Genomic DNA, 18,473 nt, shown 5'->3' with positions numbered 1-18,473 from the left:
TAAACAAGCTGAGAAGTAAGGGTAGAAGCACTCTAAATACTGGATATTTGGCCCTCTACATGCAACTAGTTGGTGCTTGCTCCTATTGTATGTATGTATATATGTATATTTACATTATGTACCCAGCGCTGTACAGTAGAATACATTAATACAAACAGGGGGTTATTAAGATAATAATAGATAAATACAAAGTACAACAATAAATACAGATAAATACAAGATACAGTTGCAATAAGTTAAGAGTCAAAGACACAAGAGCATGGAGGTCCCTGACCTGTAGAGCTTACAATCTATTACTAAACATTAGACACTTTCACATCCACTCCAAGCTCAAGAGTGTAACAATGGTGGCATCTGAATCTGTGACAGCTTGGAATTCTGGAAGTTTTTATGGTAAAGACACACAGAGCTACTTAGTAGCAGCTACTTGTCACAGCTACTAAATGCCATAAAATCCCCTGCCATAGACAATACTGAGAATTGCCTCTGCTAAAGCACACATAGAGACAATTATCAGTAAATGATCAGCATTGTCTGTTTTAGTAGCCGTGACAAGTAGCTGCTACTAGTAGCTCCGTGTGTCTTCACCCTTAGGGCCTAAAGGAGCCCTGACTTTTGTGCAATGTCAATGAATCCTTGTGAAACAGGTCAACTTCCCAGAGTTTTTTTGGACTTTATCAGCAGAAATGTTGCTCACAAGGGTCCATCAAAGAGTAAGCCATATTCTACATTTCCGTGCAGAACACAACAAGCCCCAGCACTGTCACACAATAAACTTTAATGCTTTAACCTTCACCCACAGCCACTGAATGGCACTGTGCGCTTCTCACAGGCATTGATATTCCTCTGTTCTGCTGGCTTTCATCTTAAACATTAAAGAGAAAATAGAGGTCAAGTGCTTGACAGGAGAAACATCTGGGTTTATTGTATAACACTTCAAGAGGTGTCAGATTTACAACACGGCTGAAAGGTGCTAGCTGGGGGGACACATGACACCTTGCCCTGTAAATAATTCCTTCTAACAAGTTTCCCAGTATTACCAAAACCTGTCAACAATTAGTCTGGACACTGGCAGAACAATGGCTACTCATAACCCACATGTGTTTTATCTCACAAGAGCAAATGTTTGGGTGAAATGGGGTAAATCTTCCCACTTGCTGGTGTCACTTGACTATTGAATGAGTAAATGGGGCCATTTTGCACACAAACAGCCCAGTTTTGGTCAAAATAGGTCAAAGCCAATGTCTTAGCTCGTCATCTACTGGTTCCAACTGTTTGATCTAAGAAGTGTGCCATGTTGATGACCCTAACATGTGATGATGATTATGCAAAATGATACGGGCCTGTATTGTAGGGATACATACACCTGGGTGGAAAAGTGAGGGACCCTATAGACTAAAGGCACATTCCAGTGATTTATTAAATATTAACAGATGTGGGTAGAGTTAAGGTGCCCATACACGGGCTGATTCTAGCTGCCGATATGGATCCCTTAGACAGATTCAGCAGCTAATTGGCCCGTGTATGGGCACTACCGACGGGCCTGCCCGACCGATATCTGGCTTGAAATCGGCCAAATATCGATCAAATATCGATCAAAAATCTAGTTGGATCGGGGACCGCATCAGCTCGTTGATGCGGTCCCCGAACCGACTTTGCCTATACCCGTCGTTATAATTCGATCGCTTGGCCCCGAACTGCCATCCCACCGGCAAAGATTTAAATTGTCGGTGGGATGGCTTATGCGGCGGTGCAATTTCGCTGAAATCGCGGAAGTTTCCTCTCACAGGCTGGTGGGGCTTACTAACAGGCTGGTGGCTGGTTGAATCAACTTGCTTTCATTTCAACTAAAAAGGGATAAGTATTCTTTACTAACTTTATCAAAACCATTGTGTTTTTTTACTGTTGGGTTTTATTTATTTTTTTCATAAGTAATTGTTGTTTTTGGAGCTAATTTACAAAGTTTGTGGGATCCATAGGCTTACAGCAGGTTACATTCCCTTGTAATTACCCTCAGCTTGAGGAGGGTGGGGTTTGATTAGTTCACCTTTACAGACTGCATAAATAGAACCACAGGCACTCCAGTGGAGCTTGCTCTGGTGGTAGGTGCTCTGTAAGTGATTGCTCTTTAAGTGGGACTCTGTAAGTGGAGTTATAAACTCAGGAGTTAAACACTAAGGGAGTTAAAAATAAGGTAAAACAAGGTATTTACTACAAGTCCTTACACCTATTTTTGTTTAACTGTTCTTGTAACTGGGAGAATGAGTGGCAGCAACATTGAAGGTCTGACACAGTGCACAGCCTGCCACATGTATGCAGTTGTGGAACAACAGTTCCAAAGTGCATACCTCTGTTGTGGATGTGAGCGAATTGCCACTTTAGAGGCTCGCGTTAGAGTCCTAGAGGAACACGTCGCAACACTGCGTTCAATCAACAATCTTGAGAGGGGTCTCTTGTTAACTGAACAAGAACTAGTGGGGTCAGATAGTAGGGGGGGAGGGGAGCAGCAAAAGGATGATAGGGCAGTAAGCTGGGTGACAGTTAGAAAATCTAGTGTGGGGAAAAGGAAAAGGGAGGCTGCTCCAGGGTTTGCGCATCCCAACAGATTTGCCAGATTGTGTGAAGAAGATGGGAGTGTGAACTCTGGATTGGCGGTTCTAGGTGAGGCTGATCTCTCTAACAGCCGGGAGACCAGTTTCACTAGTAGTGGTGGGGAGGAGAGCAGAGCTAGGCCTAAACAGATGGTGGTTATAGGGGATTCGATCATTAGGAAAGTGGACAGGGTAATCTGTCAAGCGGATCGCTTCAACCGGACAGTTTGCTGTCTTCCTGGTGCCAGGGTTCGGCATGTGGTTGATCGGGTTGACACATTATTGGGAGGGGCTGGGCAAGACCCGGCTGTCTTGGTACATATCGGTACTAACGACAAAATGAACGGTAGGTGGGGGACTTTAAAGAGTGAGTTCAGGGATCTAGGCTCTAAGATTAGGCAAAGGTCCTCCAATGTCATTTTTTCGGAAATTTTGCCGGTGCCGCGTGCAAGTTTAGGGAGACAGCGGGAGCTTAGGGAGCTAAATGCGTGGCTAAAGTCTTGGTGTAGGAAGGAAGGGTTTGGGTTCCTAGAGCACTGGGCTGACTTTTCCTTGGGGTACAATCTATACAGCCCTGACGGATTGCACCTCAATGGAAGGGGGTCTGCTGTGCTAGGGGAGAGAATGGTTAAGAGGTTGGAGGAGTGTTTAAACTAGACAAGGGGGGGTGGGTGAGCTAGAATTCCATGGGAAAATTAGTGTAGACGGGGTAGGGGGACTAGCAAAGGGTTGTGGGGGAGGAGTGAGGGGGGCATATAGTTTATCAGATAAGGAGCTTCCGTTACAAGGAAAGCAGTCTCATAATTGCCTTAGCTCTAATTCTCCCTTAGCTAATGTAAACATCAGAGGGAGAAGTAATAATCTCCGCTGCATGCTGGCTAATGCGCGTAGCTTGTCGGGTAAATTAGGGGAGCTGCAGGCTATTGCATGTATTGAAAATTATGATTTAATAGGTATCACTGAGACCTGGTGGGATGATAAATGCGACTGGGCTGTGAATTTAAATGGGTATACACTTTTTAGGAGGGACAGAGAGATTAAAAAGGGTGGAGGGGTTTGTCTTTACGTAAAGTCAGACTTAAAGCCATGTAATAAAGACATTACCAATGAAAACGTCGAATCTCTTTGGGTAGAAATTTCAGTAGGGCTGAAGGTCACAAAGAAAATGATCATTGGTGTATGTTATAAACCACCCCGTATAGATGAGGGGGATGAGGCCCAGCTATTGTTGCAAATGGAGGAGGCTTCAAAACTGGGTCAAGTTGTTGTTATGGGGGACTTTAATTATCCGGACATTGACTGGAGTAATGGGGTGGCTAAGTCAGAAAAAGCTAGTAGGTTTGTAAATATGCTAAATGACAACTTTTTATTTCAGGCAGTTCAAGAACCCACTAGGAATGACGCTATTTTGGACCTGGTGATTTCTAATAATAATGAACTTATCTCTAACATTTGTGTGGGTGAGCATTTGGGGAACAGTGATCACAACATGGTCTCCTTTGAGATAATGCTACAGAGACAGCGCTATAAGGGAGTAACTAAAACACTCAATTTTAGACGTGCAGACTTTGCCAGTATAAGGGCATCTCTGCAATGTGTCAACTGGGAAAGGCTTTTCATGGGGTTAGACACAGAAGGAAAATGGAACATCTTTAAAACATTGCTTTGTAGGTATACACAACAGTATATTCCCCTTGTAAGCAAGGAGAGGCATCGCAAAGCAAAACCTTTATGGCTGAATAAAAGTGTTATTGTCGAGGTTGGTAAGAAAAAACGTGCTTTTAGGGCATTCAAGTTAGCTGGGACAGCAGAAACTTTCATCAGGTACAAGGAAGCAAATAAAGCATGCAAAAAAGCTATCAGGCAAGCTAAAATAGAGATGGAAAGGGATATTGCTGCTAGGAGTAAAAAGAATCCAAAATTATTTTTTAATTATGTGAATAGTAAAAAATGAAGCAAGAAGGGGTGGGAACTTTATTATCACGGGGGGGTACGTTGGTTGATGAAAACGGGGAAAAAGCTGAAATTTTGAACTCTTATTTTTCATCTGTCTATACATCTGAGGAGCCAGATAATGAAGGCTTCCCTTGTAATATGCCCAGTTCTAGTAATTTAGCTACTGACGCATGGGTCACTCGGGAGGAAATTCAAAAGAGACTTGAACATGTAAAGGTAAACAAAGGTCCAGGGCCGGATGGGATTCATCCCAGGGTATTAAATGAGCTGAGCGCTGTGATTGCCAAACCTCTTCACTTAATTTTTCAGGATTCATTGAGGTCTGGCATGGTGCCAAGAGACTGGCGGATTGCTAATGTGGTGCCGTTATTTAAAAAGGGATCCCGTTCTCAGCCTGAAAACTATAGGCCTGTTAGTCTGACATCAGTAGTAGGAAAACTTTTGGAAGGGGTAATAAGGGATAGGGTACTTGAATACATTGCAGTTCACAATACTATTAGTTTGTGCCAGCATGGTTTTATGCGTAACAGATCTTGCCAGACTAATTTAGTTGCCTTTTATGAGGAGGTGAGTAGGAACCTTGATGCTGGAATGGCAGTTGATGTCATCTACTTGGACTTTGCTAAAGCGTTTGATACAGTACCTCACAGAAGGTTAATGATCAAATTAAGGAATATTGGCCTAGAACATAATATTTGTAATTGGATAGAGAACTGGCTGAAGGATAGAGTACAAAGAGTGGTTGTAAATGGAACATTTTCTAATTGGACCAGTGTGGTTAGTGGAGTACCGCAGGGGTCAGTCCTTGGGCCTTTGCTGTTTAACTTGTTTATTAATGACCTGGAGGTGGGCATAGACAGTATTGTTTCTATTTTTGCTGATGACACTAAATTGTGCAAAACTATAAGTTCCATGCAGGATGCTGCCGCTTTGCAGAGCGATTTGACAAAATTAGATAACTGGGCAGCAAACTGGAAAATGAGGTTCAATGTTGATAAGTGCAAAGTTATGCACTTTGGTAGAAATAATATAAACGCAAACTATCTACTGAATGGTAGTGTGTTGGGGGTTTCCTTAATGGAGAAGGATCTAGGGGTTTTTGTTGATAACAAGTTGTCTAATTCCAGGCAGTGTTATTCTGTGGCTACTAAAGCAAATAAAGTGCTGTCTTGTATAAAAAAGGGCATTGACTCAAGGGATGAGAACATAATTTTGCCCCTTTATAGGTCCCTGGTAAGGCCTCACCTTGAGTATGCAGTGCAGTTTTGGGCTCCAGTCCTTAAGAAGGATATTAATGAGCTGGAGAGAGTGCAGAGACGTGCAACTAAACTGGTTAAGGGGATGGAAGATTTAAACTATGAGGTTAGACTGTCGAGGTTGGGGTTGTTTTCTCTGGAAAAGAGGCGCTTGCGAGGGGACATGATTACTCTGTACAAGTACATTAGAGGGGATTATAGGCAGTTGGGGGATGTTCTTTTTTCCCATAAAAACAATCAACGCACCAGAGGTCACCCCTTTAGATTAGAGGAACGGAGCTTCCATTTGAAGCAGCGTAGGTGGTTTTTCACGGTGAGGGCAGTGAGGTTATGGAATGCCCTTCCTAGTGATGTGGTAATGGCAGATTCTGTTAATGCCTTTAAGAGGGGCCTGGATGAGTTCTTGATCAATCAGAATATCCAAGGCTATTGTGATACTAATATCTACAGTTAGTACTAGTGGTTGTATTTATAGTTTATGTATGTGAGTATAGATTGGTAGGTGTGGGTTAGGTGTGCTGGGTTTACTTGGATGGGTTGAACTTGATGGACACAGGTCTTTTTTCAACCCTATGTAACTATGTAACTATGTAACTATGTAAGGCAACTTCGCAATTTCACTGAAATCGCGCCACCGCGTATGCCATCCCACCGGCGATTGAAATCTTTGCCGGTGGGATGGCATTTCGGGGAGATTAGTTGCCCGCGAACAGGGAGATTTGTCGCGGGCGACTAATCTCCCCGTGTGCCAGAGCCCTTAACAAGCATGCATTAGATTGTAAGTTCTATGGAGCAGGGACCTCCTTCCTACTGTGTCTCATACCACATGGCACTTATTCCCTGTGTATTTATACTTATTTATTGTATTTATTATAACACTTGTCCTCCCTCTGTGTATATAGTAAGACTGTACAGCGCTGCGTACCCTTGTGGCGCTTTATAAATAAAGTTATACATACATACATACATACATACATGCATTATGACAGATATTCTACGTGTATCTATAACAGAAAATTCTGCCCCCGATGTCACAGATCCAACGAGAAGGCAACTGTTGTTGAGTTCTCAAGTCAATAACAAACACCAAAGCAGCTCATTTCTCATAACACTGGGCACATTTGTACCTGGGCAGTAACCCATGGCAACCAGTCAAAGTTTCGGTTTCATTGTTCTACCTACAGCTGGACAAAGCCAATCACTAACTGGTTGCTATGGGGTTACTGCCCAGGAATTTGCCCAGTGTTGGTAAACAAGCCTTGGTTTAGGTTTTAAATATATCATTTAATGAAACTAGATGTCTTAAGCATCCCTTTAAGCAACATTTACTTAACTATTATCATTCAAATGGTATCTCAGTACCTCTCACTTGCAAAGAGATTGTAGAATCTTTATCCAATAGGAGGGCTAGGTATCAGTCTTGTATAGAGCTGAGTAATAAAACTGAATGGCTGATCAATTATTTATGTAACTATACAGAGTGAATTAAAGGGCTTGGCTTATAGCATTACCCATTAAACCACTCGAAATACCTTCAATCAATGAAGCATGGAATATGGGCATGTAAATATAAAGGAAATGTAAGCAGACAAACTCATTGTGGTTTCTGATTAATACATTTACATCCCATCCTGGATCCATTTGCCAAATGCAGATGAAAAAAGAACCGCAGCGACTGTGAGAAAGAGCTGACTGTTTGCTGGCGCTACTGTAAGCCGGGTCGGACTGGGCCAGCTGGATACTGGGAAAAAAACCCGGTGGGCCCCAGCTTCTTCTCAATGGGGACCAGTCCTTCTACTGATCCCCATTGAGAACTGTATGTGGGTGCACCCCCCTCCCCCCCGTTCGCATTAATAAAGAATTGGGCGCACGTGTGGTAGGGGGGCATAGGGGGTCTCATCACCCATTGGGGCAAATAATGACAACATCGCTTACTATTTGCTAGTGATGTTTGGGGTTAACATGGAAGAGAGCTGTTGAGTTGAAAGCCTGAAAGTCTAAAACTGCTAATATCACAAAAACCACTATACAGTTTATTGCGAACCTGCCCAGGGGCTTAATCTAAGTAAGTTTACATAAATTAATTTTTGGGGGTTTAGATGCCCTTTAATATTCAGACACCCCCCCCTCAAAGTGCATGATACAGGAAATGTTATGTCCTGCCTCTTTAATGAGCGCTGTCTCCTGTAATCCCCTTGTTTGTGTAGCACAGATGCCCCCTGCTAGTTAGGCCAGACCCCTCCCCTGACGGGCCCCCTGCTGCCATGGCCACCAGTGTAAGTGCCACCAGTAGTACCCATATATATATAGGCATGGGATCCCTTATCTGGAAACCCATTATCCAGAAAGTTCCGAATTATGGAAAGGTCATCTCCCATAGATTCCATTATAAGCAAATAATTCAAATTTTTTAAAAATCATTCCCTTTTCTCTGTAATAATAAAACAGTACCTGTACTTGATCCCAACTAAGATATAATTACCCCTTATTGGGGGCAGAACAGCCCTATTGGGTTTATTTAATGGTTAAATGATTCCCTTTTCTCTGTAATAATAAAACAGTACCTGTACTTGATCCCAACTAAGATATAATTACCCCTTATTGGGGGCAGAACAGCCCTATTGGGTTTATTTCATGGTTAAATGATTCCCTTTTCTCTGTAATAATAAAACAGTACCTGTACTTGATCCCAACTAAGATATAATTACCCCTTATTGGGGCAGAACAGCCCTATTGGGTTTATTTCATGGTTAAATGATTCCCTTTCTCTGTAATAATAAAACAGTACCTGTACTTGATCCCAATTAAGATATAATTACCCCTTATTGGGGGCAGAACAGCCCTATTGGGTTTATTTAATGGTTAAATGATTCCCTTTTCTCTGTAATAATAAAACAGTACCTGTACTTGATCCCAACTAAATATTATTAATCCTTACTGGAGGCAAAATGAAGCCTTTTGGGTTTATTCAGTATTTAAATGATTTTTAGCAGACTTTAATTGTGGAGATCCAAATTACGGAAAGATCCCTTATCCGGAAAACCCAAGGTCCCGAGCATTCTGGATAACAGGTCCCATACCTTTATATACATTTAGAAAAAGAGAAAGCAATTGCTGGTTTACTCCAGGGCCCAAAGTTCAGCGGGGCCCCAGTATAAACAACCTCATCCCCCCCAAACACCACCATTGTCTTCTCAGTACAGTTCTTTTGAATGGATTCCAATATGTCACATAGCAGCAATAATACACAGATACAAACAGTGCATCTACCAGTATTAGCGCCTGAACAAAAACAAGCTATAATCCGCTGTACTTTTAAGGCAAAACACTGAACATAAGAGAGAAATGATGTAAACACATGGAAGCAGTTAATAGCTTGTGCACATGGGGGGAATTAATGAATATACAGCCATGGGGGGGGGGGGAATAAACCCACAGACTGTAATTAAAAAGCTCAGCAGCAGTATAAGAACACAAGTTTATTTCAATAGGGAAATAATAGAACACAGGGACAAATGTTTATTAATAGGGTATGGGGGGGGGGGGGAGGAATGTCATTCTAAATATATTACTGTCCTTATAGATCTTACTCCATTCTCCATATAAGTTTCTTTTTGTTACTGCATAGGGAGGGTGCCTAAAGCTCACTTTTCCACTAGGTCCTCCTTATGGCTATACGTGGGCTAATACTGTCTGCCACCTTGCCCGCCCAAGACCCCATTAATAGCTTATTAGCCTTTGTATGTGTCCAAAATGGCGGCCTCCCTCCCTCCCCCTCCCGGATATTGACAGATAACAATTGGGCCATCAGGCAAGGCCCACAGAGCTCAGGTCTTACAGTCATACAGAACCGCTGGCTATATAATTCAGCTGCCCATTACACAGTATTGTCTGGTGGGGACTAACTGGAAATCCTCACTTTATGGCATTCCTGGCAGGTATCCCAATGAGATTTCCCAACAGTGTGCCACAAACCCCCATTCAAATAAATGGAAAGTGGCTTTTGCACAAAACCTGCCCTGGGTCTTGGCAGTGAGGTACATGCTCTCTAGTAATTACCCCAGAACCAGGGTCCTATCACTTGCACACACGCCTGATCCTCTCACGCTCTAGCACACGCGTGTCCTCGCCCACACAGATCTGCTCCCCAGGACATTACCATAATTACAGTAAGAGCCAGGAGTTGTCCTCGGTTTACCATTTAGAACAAAAGATTCTATAATGAGAGGTACATTGGGATTTTATATTCCCAGTCCATATTAAACCCAGTAATTATCTTAAGCACTGCTCTTGTACTTCATCTTACACAAGCCTCTTATATGGGAAAATATTCCATCTTGATAATTATTTTCCCGCAGGTAGATAAAAATGGAGGCACAGGTGTTATATGCCCAGAACATTCCTTCCCTTTGCATTTGAGTAACAAAGCTGCAAACTGGTGGGTTTGTGCTATATTTATTAAACTGAATCGGCTACTATAGGCACCATCTCTCCCTACTATACCTGCTATCCCACAGCCCCAGTCCCTTCCCAGAGGCTATTATCCCCCCACTGCTACTATAGGCACCATCTCTCCCTACTATACCTGCTATCCCACAGCCCCAGTCCCTTCCCAGAGGCTATTATCCCCCCACTGCTACTATAGGCACCATCTCTCCCTACTATACCTGCTATCCCACAGCCCCAGTCCCTTCCCAGAGGCTATTATCCCCCCACTGCTACTATAGGCACCATCTCTCCCTACTATACCTGCTATCCCACAGCCCCAGTCCCTTCCCAGAGGCTATTATCCCCACTGCTACTATAGGCACCATCTCTCCCTACTATACCTGCTATCCCACAATCCCTTCCCAGAGGCTATTATCCCCCCACAGCTACTATAGGCACCATCTCTCCCTACTATACCTGCTATCCCACAATCCCTTCCCAGAGGCTATTAACCCATTTGCAAATATGTGCAGTCCCAACCTATTCAAAAGGTGAGCATGTGCATTATTAAAATAAAAAATGATTGGTGAACTTTGTATAAAAGACTTGCAAAAAAAAAAAGCTTTAGTTCCTAGTTGTTGCTCTGTGCTGCAACCAAATACAATAGTAGAAATCCAAAAAATAGCCTGCTGCAGCTTTTTTCCTATTTTTTGGATTACTACAGCATGTGCATTATTGTGATTCCCTATGGTTTTCACTCCCACAGCTTCTGGGTCTCCATGAAGGTTCTGCCATTCTTATTCATATGTAACTAAAATCACTTACATATAACTAACATTTTGTAGCACAATAACTTTATGGCCTGCCTATGCTGGTATATATCCTTAGATGTGTAATATATACCAACCCACACATGGGAGAGGCAGAGTTGCATCATGCAGGCAAGCCCTGAACACAAGGGACTGTATCCAGCTGCCATAAAAGAGAGCTTGTCTTAGTGCCCCCTCTGTCAGGGAAAGGGTTAACCTTTTGATGTGGTGACCCCTTTTCTATAGGACATAGTTGGGCTGAGCTGGCTGGTCTGTCACACTAGCTCACTGTGCTATGGAAATGTGCTGACAGTTGTGTTCCTGGGCAGGGTCAGCTGGTGGCGAGATCCCTTTGTGCAGCACAGACTCGCTGGTAGCCGGCTGCTTTCTGGGCTAATGATCTGCCTGCAGCTTCTTGCCGGCCTAGAGAGCCGGAGTGATGGGGCAGGATTATTTCCCTGGCACTTTACCTGGGTGCAATGATACCTACAAAAGCAAAGAGACTGTGGACTCTGTGATCAGCCAGCAATAACCCACATTGGCCCTGGTGCAAGATATGATCCAGTTCCCCTTCCGTAGGGGCCCCACATACCCATGTACTGCAGGGTTACTCCAGTCCCAGGCAGATCTACCCACAGGGATCCCTGCTCCAGCACCCTTATACCACAACAGATTGGAATAGCCCACTCTTACTAGGGCAGGGGTTTTCTCCACATGGACACAGCTGCCCTACATCCTGGCATGTACAGATGCCCCATGCCACGGAACATTAATAAATACATCATAGAACAGCAATAGGGAGAATGCCTGGATATAAATAAGGGTGAAAGGCTGAGTGTAGCAGCAGCTGGTTTGGCCGGCAGCTGCCATATCAAAGAGCACATGTTCCCTCTGCACCAGTGAGAAGGGGCACCCAGGCTAATGATGGGGAGGGGGGGGGCTGGGGAGAAATTCTCTTATAGGCACAAGTGTTGCTGCAGATTCAACAGATATAGATATATATAATTTATATTATATTACACGTTAGCAAGTAGACTAGGGTAAGCCCACCACAGACAATATAAATGCTACTAAAGCATTAGTTCTATGGCACCTTGGGCAATTTAATGTGCACCTTGTATTATGCCCATTGCAGCAGTCAGTGTAAGGGCAGAGACTCTCCTTCTGTAAAGGCAAGGGTATGGGATACATTAGACAAAGAGTGGCCGGTTGCCCCAGAAAGCAACAAAGCCCTGCTGCAAAGAGTCCACAGTGGGGCTGTAAATGGCAATAAATTGTCCCATAGAAAGCGAACTGACCACCCACATAGGAGTTCACTGACCACTAATTGAGTCAGGCTCCAGCATTCCCATTGGTCAGAGGGCCACAGGTGATGCTGCAGGTCAGAGGTCTGGAGCCCAAGACTCTCCAGATGTTGCTTGGCTACAACTCCCAGCAGCCTCCCACAGCCACTGCACTTAACAGGAGCCTGGACTTGGTATATCATGAAAGCCTTGGGCACTAAGCTAAAAAGGTGGGAGCCCTAAAATCAGGAGTAGCCAGCTTATGGCCCTGAAGCAGTTAAACTATAGCAAATGTGATTGCCATTGATAGCAATATGTCAGCCCTTCACTGTTCTCTGGTTCCGACTTTTGAAACAATGTAGCATAAACCAGTTATCCTGCAGGCCAGTTAATCCACTGGCTTCTGCTACATTGTTTCAGGAGATAAAAACAACCTGACTGATACGGTTTTCAATGGCAGTTGCAAATGAACTGTAAAACCTAACCAGTTAGCCTTCTGAGGTACATGGCTGGGCTAGTGGTGTGTGCTGGGAGTTGTAGTTTCTCCAGTTTCAATCAGTGCAGCCATAGTCATAAATTAGCATCCCAATGCATAAACAATAACTCTTCCTTCATATACAGATGTAGAACACCATGCAGATGCCCAGCACTACATTCCCAAAGAGGTGCAGAGAGATGCAGTTTAGCACCATATTACAGCATTAACCTAATAAACACAATGCAAGGGAAATAGGTTTACATAGTGCTTTTTTTTAATATTTCACATAAAAACCAATATATACATATCAACATTTTATGTAAACATTCAAAAATTCATTTCATACTGTTCTGTCAGCTTTGTTTTGTCTTGAAAATCACAAATTTAGTACCACTGTCCAAAAATAGCTTTTTTACCCCCCCCCCCTCCCCCAAACTGGACTTTAACAATGTAGTGTCAGTTGCAGAATAAGGAAAACATAACGACTCAACTGCAACTCCCAACATTCCCCAGACTGTGGCTAAGAGCTGTTGGGAGGCATGAAGGCTAAGGGCCACAGCACATGGGGCAACATTGGGCACTTTGTGCTGCATTTTTCTGTAGCACGGTGCAATAGTAGCACCCTCAGCACTTCTCATTACATTCTATGGGGGGCTACTAAACACCAAGTGGCCGTTAGAGCACCCCCACGTTGCCCCTTGTGCCGCTGCACTAACACGCCATGCCGCAGTTATTAAAGGACAGATCAGTGTGCAAAGAATGAGTCCCTAGTGTTACACTTGAGGATGGCAAGTGCGTTAAACGTCAAAAATAAAGGGGGAAAATGTGCAAAAAAAAAAATTAAATTTGCGAAAGTCACAGAAAAACATTTTACCCGGTTCTGATCATTCAGAACAAAAATGTATCCAAAAGTATTCCCCCCTGCCCCCTTTGGTGCAATGGGAGAGCCCAGCAATCAATGCACAGCTGGTTTTAGTTCAGCACTGAAGTGGTTAATGCCTCTCTACCCCTGAGGGGGGGTCACAGTTACAGCTCAGCAAATGACAGTTTTGTAGCTGCTGCTCGTAGCCGGATTGCGGGGTTTGCTAGCCAATGTGGCTATAGGAATAACCCCCAATGTAACAGTATGAGGGCGACTACGTGGAACAGCTACACAACTCCCCGCTGCCCTGAGCGTGAAACATTAAAGGGCACAAAGGGGGTAGAAAAGATGGCAGTTGGGGTACAGCCCATGCAGCTTCTCCCCCCCACAAGGCATGACAAGATGGAGAGACAGAAGTCCTATGTACAGGGTAATACTGAGGCTCTGGGGCAAGGAGATGCCCATGGTGATGCCCCAATACCCCACTCATTCTCCATGTTCCATGATGGCGGCTCAGCTGTGGGGTAGCAGCCCCTGTGGCTCTGAGCTGGGTCCCAGGGAAGGGCAGTCCCCCCTCTCCCTGTACTACCGGAAGCAATAGTGTCTCAGGCGGAATGTCCCCTCTGTGCAGAGCAGGATGAGTCCGGGGGGGATCAGAGGAGCTTACAGCAGCTCATACATTCACCGCTCCGGCCGTGTTTCTTCTGCAGCGCCGCCCTAGTGGCCGTTTCGAACACCTCCCGGACCCCTTCCTTGGTCTTGGCCGAGCACTCCAGGTACTCGAAGGCGTTAATCCTCACGGCCATGGCCCTGCCGTCCTCGGTGCGGACCGGCTCCTGCTTCATGCGGGCCAGCTCGTTGCGGACGTGCTCGTCGTTCCTCAGGTCCTTCTTGTTGGCCACCAGGATGATGGGGACGCTGGGGCAGAAGTGCTTCACCTCGGGCACCCACTTCTCCGGGATGTTCTCCAGCGAGTCCGGGCTGTCCACGGAGAAGCACATGAGGATGACGTCCGTGTCGGGGTAGGAGAGAGGCCGCAGCCGGTCGTAGTCCTCCTGCCCCGCCGTGTCCCACAGGGCCAGCTCCACCTGCTTCACGTCCACCTCGATATCGGCCACGTAGTTCTCGAACACGGTGGGAACGTACACCTCGGGGAACTCGTCCTTGCTGAAGACGATGAGGAGGCAGGTTTTGCCGCAAGCTCCGTCCCCGACCACCACCAGCTTCTTGCGTATCGCGGCCATGGCTGCCCGGCTGCTGCTGCTAGAGGCTGCCCGGTGCTTTCTCAGCTTGCCTATGGCTCTAATGGCGAGGCCTCTCAGAAAGAGACGGGTCTGTAGGATGCAGTTCCTCGGTACTACACGCCGGTACCGCTAGAGCAGCTCTCTCACACACAACCACACCGCTCGGCTCTCAGAGCTCATTCACACCCAGTAATGCAGCGCTCCGGCCTTATAAACAGGCAAGCTGCGTTCTTAATATAGCCAGCCAATGAGCGGGGCGCCGGTGACGTTATGCACAGAGAAGCCGTGCGATGATTGGAGGAGGAGAGTGGCTGGGCGTGGCCTCATGCCGCTGACTCTGTGACACTGGCGGATTCTTTACTTGAGCTGCTGGGGGAAGGGGATGAGGGGCTGATATTGTCCCGGCGGCGGAGAGACACGGTGACATGTGGGGTTCAGCTGTTATGTGGGGGGAATGGGGAAGAGCCCCCTAAAGTATTAACTTGCCCTTTAGTAGCTCTACTCAGTTTAGCAGCGTGTTAGCGATATACTATGTCAGAGTTTGTGCTGTAATAAACGCTATCAGTGATGATAAAGGACCGAAAGAGCTTACAGTCTAAATGGAGAGGGGGTGTGACCCTAAAGGAAGGAGACCCTGCAACTGCTGTGGGGTCCCAGAGATATAGCGGGCCCCCAGAGATATAGCTGGCCCCCAATGATATAGCAGGACCCCCAGAGATGTAGCAGGCCCCCAATGATATAGCGGGGCCCCCAGAGATATAGCGGGCCCCTAGAGATGTAGCAGGCCCCCAATGATATAGCGGGCCCCCAGAGATATAGCGGGGCCCCCAGAGATATAGCGGGCCCCCAATGATATAGCAGGACCCCCAGAGATATAGCAGGACCCCAATGATATAGCAGGACCCCCAGAGATATAGCGGGGCCCCCAGAGATATAGCAGGCCCCCAATGATATAGCAGGGCCCCCAGAGATATAGCGGGGCCCCCAGAGATATAGCGGGCCCCCAGAGATGTAGCAGGCCCCCAATGATATAGCAGGACCCCCAGAGATGTAGCAGGCCCCCAATGATATAGCGGGCCCCCAGAGATATAGCGGGGCCCCCAGAGATATAGCAGGCCCCCAGAGATGTAGCAGGCCCCCAATGATATAGCAGGACCCCCAGAGATATAGCGGGGCCCCCAGAGATATAGCAGGCCCCCAGAGATATAGCAGGGCCCCCAGAGATATAGCAGGGCCCCCAGAGATATAGCGGGACCCCCAGAGATATAGCAGGGCCCCCAGAGATATAGCAGGGCCCCCAGAGATATAGCGGGGCCCCCAGAGATGTAGCAGGCCCCCAATGATATAGCAGGACCCCCAGAGATATAGCGGGGCCCCCAGAGATATAGCGGGACCCCCAGAGATATAGCAGGCCCCCAGAGATATAGCAGGGCCCCCAGAGATATAGCAGGGCCCCCAGAGATAAAGCGGGGCCCCCAGAGATATAGAGGGCCCCCCAGAGATATAGCAGGGCCCCCAGAGATATAGCAGGGCCCCCAGAGATAAAGCGGGGCCCCCAGAGATATAGAGGGGCCCCCAGAGATATAGCAGGACCCCAGAGATATAGCTGGCCCCCAGAGATATAGCAGGGCCCCCAGAGATATAGCGGGGCCCCCAGAGATATAGCTGGCCCCCAGAGATATAGCTGACCCCCAGAGATATAGCAGGGCCCCCAGAGATAAAGCGGGGCCCCCAGAGATATAGAGGGGCCCCCAGAGATATAGCGGGACCCCCAGAGATATAGCAGGCCCCCAGAGATATAGCAGGGCCCCCAGAGATATAGCGGGGCCCCCAGAGATATAGCAGGGCCCCCCCAGAGATATAGCAGGGCCAGTCAGCACATTCAGTATATTGATATAAAATGGATTTTATGGGGGGGGGGGGGTAGGGGTAAAAATGATGCTTGATCTCAATGTTATTAAAATGGAAAAATGATAAAAATATAGGAAGGCCGGTTTTTTTTCTCAGAAAAAAAATCTCATCTGGGGTCTCATTAAAAATGGGATTTCATTAAATGCATATTTAGCAGAGATCTCATTCAGTGCACGCTGGGATTGGTAGTTCAGCAACAGCAGCAGAGCCAGAGGTTAAAGTGATTTTGGCTGTGGCCCATTCATTATCCTGCATCTCTTATATCTCTGTGTAACTGAACTGTGCATGCTGGGAGCTGTAGTTCTAGTTGCAGAATGACCCCTGCATGACCGCCCCCCCCCCCAGTGCAACTGCATGAATGTTACAGTGTCAGTTATTTTGGGCTCAGCCGCTGCACCCCCCCCCCCCTTCCCTTTTCCTGTTCTGCTGTTGCTGAGCGATTCCCACTAGCACGGGGGGCCACGGCGGCCCCCAGATTGATCAGTCTGTGTTGTTCCCTGGGCAGAGTAAGGAGCTAGGAGTACTGGGTATTTCACTATGGAACTGAGCCAAAAACATAAGTCAGTGCGGGGCCCTGGGACAATGCTATTTATTCTCTATACAACAACATCCTCTGTAGTGGGGCGGGGGGGGGGGGGCTGCAGCAGGGATACAGACAGCCCATAAACAGGAAAGGAAGGCCTTTGTGTGCATAAGGGGGGCCTCAGAGTTCTGTAGCCGCCATGCAGGAGGGGGTTAATCCCTGTATCCTTATATGGCGCTGATAAGCCCTATCCAAAGCTGCACAGGAAACGCTTTGGGCACTAGGGGGTCCTCGTAACCAAGAGCTTACAATCTATGTTAGGTAGTTTGAGCAGATAGAACAAAAAGGGCAATGCAGGAATCCACCCCAAACCTGATGAGTCCAGTGAAGCTAAAATGTGGTTTATAGCTAATAATTTCAATAAATAATGTCATGTTTCTGTTATATTGCAGGAGGCGGGTACCTTTGCTCTGCTTACTTCCTGGGCCCATGTGATTTTATCCCTCTGGACAGGAAGTAAGGGATGCATAAGATACAACTCTCAGCTACAATTAGTTCTACTATCAGCCTCATATAGGATACACAGTATATCTGCAACTGCCAGCTACAATCAGTTCAACTATTAACCCCATATAGGATACATAGTTCATCTGCAGCTATCTTCCACAATTAGTTCGACTAGCAGTCCCATATAGGATACACAATTCATCTGCAACTGTCAGCTACAATTAGTTCTACTATCAGCCTCATATAGGATTATTATTATTAACATTTATTTATAAAGTGCCAACATATCCCGCAGCGCTGTACAATAAGTGGGTTTCATACATTGGACATACAGAGTAACATATAAAGCAACCAATAACCGATACAAGAGGTGAAGAGAACCCTGCCCAAAAGAGCTTACAATCTACAAGGAGACATACAGAGTAACATATAAAGCAATCAATAACCGATACAGGAGGTGAAGAGAACCCTGCCCAAAAGAGCTTACAATCTACAAGGAGACATACAGAGTAACATATAAAGCAACCAATAACCGATACAAGAGGTGAAGAGAGCCCTGCCCAAAAGAGCTTACAATCTACAAGGAGACATACAGAGTAACATATAAAGCAACCAATAACCGATA

At 46.0% G+C, this 18,473-nt stretch overlaps 1 protein-coding gene across 1 annotated transcript; it reads right to left on the bottom strand.

Annotated features, from left to right (window-relative positions):
- Nucleotides 1-13,053: 13,053 nt before the first annotated feature.
- Nucleotides 13,054-15,078, bottom strand: rhob (ras homolog family member B). Its single transcript, NM_001001214.1, is given in 1 exon segment — nucleotides 13,054-15,078. A coding segment is annotated over 1 exon segment (591 nt). The 5' UTR covers nucleotides 14,908-15,078; the 3' UTR covers nucleotides 13,054-14,316.
- Between the last annotated feature and the right edge of the window lie 3,395 nt (nucleotides 15,079-18,473).

Source organism: Xenopus tropicalis, chromosome 5, assembly GCF_000004195.4.
Source record: "Xenopus tropicalis strain Nigerian chromosome 5, UCB_Xtro_10.0, whole genome shotgun sequence".
In the NCBI taxonomy this organism is placed as follows: domain Eukaryota; kingdom Metazoa; phylum Chordata; class Amphibia; order Anura; family Pipidae; genus Xenopus; species Xenopus tropicalis.
The sequence above is the reverse complement of the archived record's forward strand: the minus strand, read 5'-3'. Positions and strand labels throughout refer to the sequence as shown.